Source organism: Condylura cristata, unplaced genomic scaffold (assembly GCF_000260355.1).
Source record: "Condylura cristata isolate star-nosed mole 26May11 unplaced genomic scaffold, ConCri1.0 scaffold00060, whole genome shotgun sequence".
In the NCBI taxonomy this organism is placed as follows: Eukaryota; Metazoa; Chordata; class Mammalia; order Eulipotyphla; family Talpidae; genus Condylura; species Condylura cristata.
The window spans coordinates 3,618-6,012 of NW_004567161.1; the positions used below are offsets into that span (position 1 = coordinate 3,618).

Genomic DNA, 2,395 nt, shown 5'->3' on the forward strand with positions numbered 1-2,395 from the left:
CTGACAGGGAGCAGGACAGGCCGCGGGCCGGGCCCCCGGAGGCCGGGGAGGACACCCTTGGCAGGGGCCAGGCTCCTGCCCCCGGGGAGGACGCTGCCGCCCAACAGCCGGAACAGAGGCTGGACGCCGGGCCTGGGCCTGGGCCCGGACCCAGGCCAGCCGCCGCCGGGGCCCCGAAGCCAGACAACGCCAGACCCAACCGGGAGCTGAAGGTCCAGGGAGACACGGACCTGCGGCGGCGGCGGCGTGCCCTGGGCCCTCCTGCCAGTGGGGGCCTGGCCCCCGGGCATGGGGTGCTCATCAGCCTTGACCCACTGCCCGACGTGCGGGTCAGCGACCTGCGCAGCGCCCTGGAGACCCAGCTGCACCAGGCCGCGGGGGGCACTCTGCGGGTGGTGCCTGGCCGCCGGGTCAAGCAGGTGCCCGCCGCCCGGGAGGAGGCCTGAGTGTCCTGGGCCTCAGCTGGTTGGCAGGGAGCCCGCCGGGACTGCGTGGACTGGGCCTCGCAGCCCCAGCTTCTGCCAGCCGGCACCTGAGGCCCCGCCCTGCCTCCAGGGACCAATAAACGCTTTCCTGCTCAGGTGGCCCCGCTCACTCAGGGTGTGGTGTGGGAAGCACCCCAAAGCTGCCACATTGCACAGCTGAGGCAAGTTTCCTGCGGGAGGCTCTGGAGCTGAGACTCCCGCCGCGCCGGTGGGGTGGGGCAGGAGCGGCCGCCCTCGCCCCTGCACCCTTGGGAGGGTGGAGGCGACTGGGCCTCCCCAGCGGTCGCGGTCTGGGGCCCCGGCTGCTCGGTGCTTTCTGCCATAGGCAGTGCCCTCTGCCCCGGCTCCAACAGGCAGTTGTGGCCAGGCCCAGGCTGGGTGGCCGTCCTGGGGGCAGGCACCCTCCGCAGCGCGAGCTGGGGGGTGGGCAGGTGCAGCCTGACCCCCCAGGGTGGGAGCCTGGGTCTCTGCCCAGCTGTGCTGCCAGTGGGTGAGTATGGGAACGGGGCAGGCTGCAAGGGTGAGCCCTGGCACGGGCACCCCAGAGGGGCCCCACAGGCCAGGGCCGGCCCTCCAGGTGAGGGCTGAGGCAAGAGTGGCCCCAGGCCCACCTGGACACAGCCTGCAGCCCCCCGGCCCCAGCTCTCTAGGAGGGAGGCTCCTGCTTCAGAAATGGGGTCACGCTGGAGGCTCCTGGCTTTTGGAACAGTGAGGAAACAGGACCACAGGTCCTCACGCGGCTCACAGCGGCCCTGCCCGTGGGTTCTGGGACCCAGGCAGCCCTGCTCTAACCTTGGTCTTGGGGTGTGGGGCAGGGCCCCCACTGCTCTGGGCCTGAAGGGCAGAGGCTTTCCTGCCAGGGTAGGCCACCGCAGGCCTGTTGGGAGCTGGGGTGGGCAGGTGAGATGGGGGAGGGCTGATGGGGCCCCCCCCAGCTGGGATCCCGGAGGCCCTCGCTGCTCCCCGCCAGCAGCAGACAAGGCGCATGGACACAGCACGGGCGCTGTCGGCGCCGACCGCTTTATTGCTCAGTCACCAACCGGCCTCCGCGCTGGCCACTCCTCTCCCTCCCGCCCAAGGCCGGCTGTCCTGTCGGAGTCCTGGCCATGCAGCCTCAACGTCCTTCCTAATGGCCCTCCAGGGTCTTCTTGGCCTGAAAGTAAAGTGCGTCTGACTGGCAGCTGCCAGGTCCCGCCCAGCCCGAGCTGAGGCCTGCAGGCACCCTTCAGGGCCGGCCCAGGCCTTCCACAGGGATGGGGCTGCCTAGACCGCCAGGGGGTTGGGGGGAGGGGAGGAGCCCACCGCCCCTCTTGGACACTCGCGGGTCCTCAGCTCCTAGTCCTGCCCTTCCGGTGCCAGGTGTACCAGAGCAACGGGGCGGCAGGGGGCGGGTGACCTGGCACCGCGAAGCCCCCACGGCCGTGGGCTGCAGGGAGAGGAGCCAGGGGCGAGGGAGGCGGGGTCCGGCCCACGCTGGGCGGCGCTGGTGACCAGGCCCGCCGGCCACCGAGAGCAGCACCCCGCGGGCCCCTGGCCCCAGCCGCACCCCAGCTTTGTAGGTCAGCAGCCCTGTGGGCCGAGGTGGTCCATGGCATCACTCCCGGCCGGCAGCCCGCGCCCCCGCCCAGCCGACCCCCCCTTTCCAGGGCGCTCCCGCCTCCAGCGCCGTCCCGCAGCTTGGGGTCCTCTGAAGACGAGTGACCACGTCGCCGCGGCGCTGCCGGCGCCTCTAGGGCCCTGGGCGCGCGCGGGGGTGCGGGTGGGGGGCACCTACCGCGCCGGCGAAGCAGCTCCGCAGCGCCTCGAACTCCCGCGCGCAGAGGTCCTTCCTCAGGCGGCCGCCCGGGGCCGTGGAGGCCTGCACGCACCGGCCATAGGCCGCGGCCTGGGGGCGCAGACGGAGGTCACCA

At 72.9% G+C, this 2,395-nt stretch overlaps 2 protein-coding genes across 2 annotated transcripts in view; both read left to right on the forward strand.

The window, feature by feature from the left end:
• Window positions 1-5: 5 nt before the first annotated feature.
• On the forward strand, window positions 6-584 carry LOC105854572 (putative sodium-coupled neutral amino acid transporter 10; the record flags this gene model as incomplete). Its single annotated transcript, XM_012734558.1, has 1 exon — window positions 6-584. A coding segment is annotated over one exon (441 nt), but the record flags the coding sequence as incomplete, so codon positions are not given.
• Window positions 585-981: 397 nt separating this feature from the next.
• ENTHD2 (ENTH domain containing 2) overlaps window positions 982-2,395 on the forward strand; it is a 7,755-nt gene continuing 6,341 nt past the window's right edge. Inside the window, exon 1 of the mRNA XM_012734559.1 lies at window positions 982-1,005. Within this exon, the coding sequence (XP_012590013.1) occupies window positions 982-1,005 (24 nt within the window). The remainder of the gene's footprint in view (window positions 1,006-2,395) is intronic.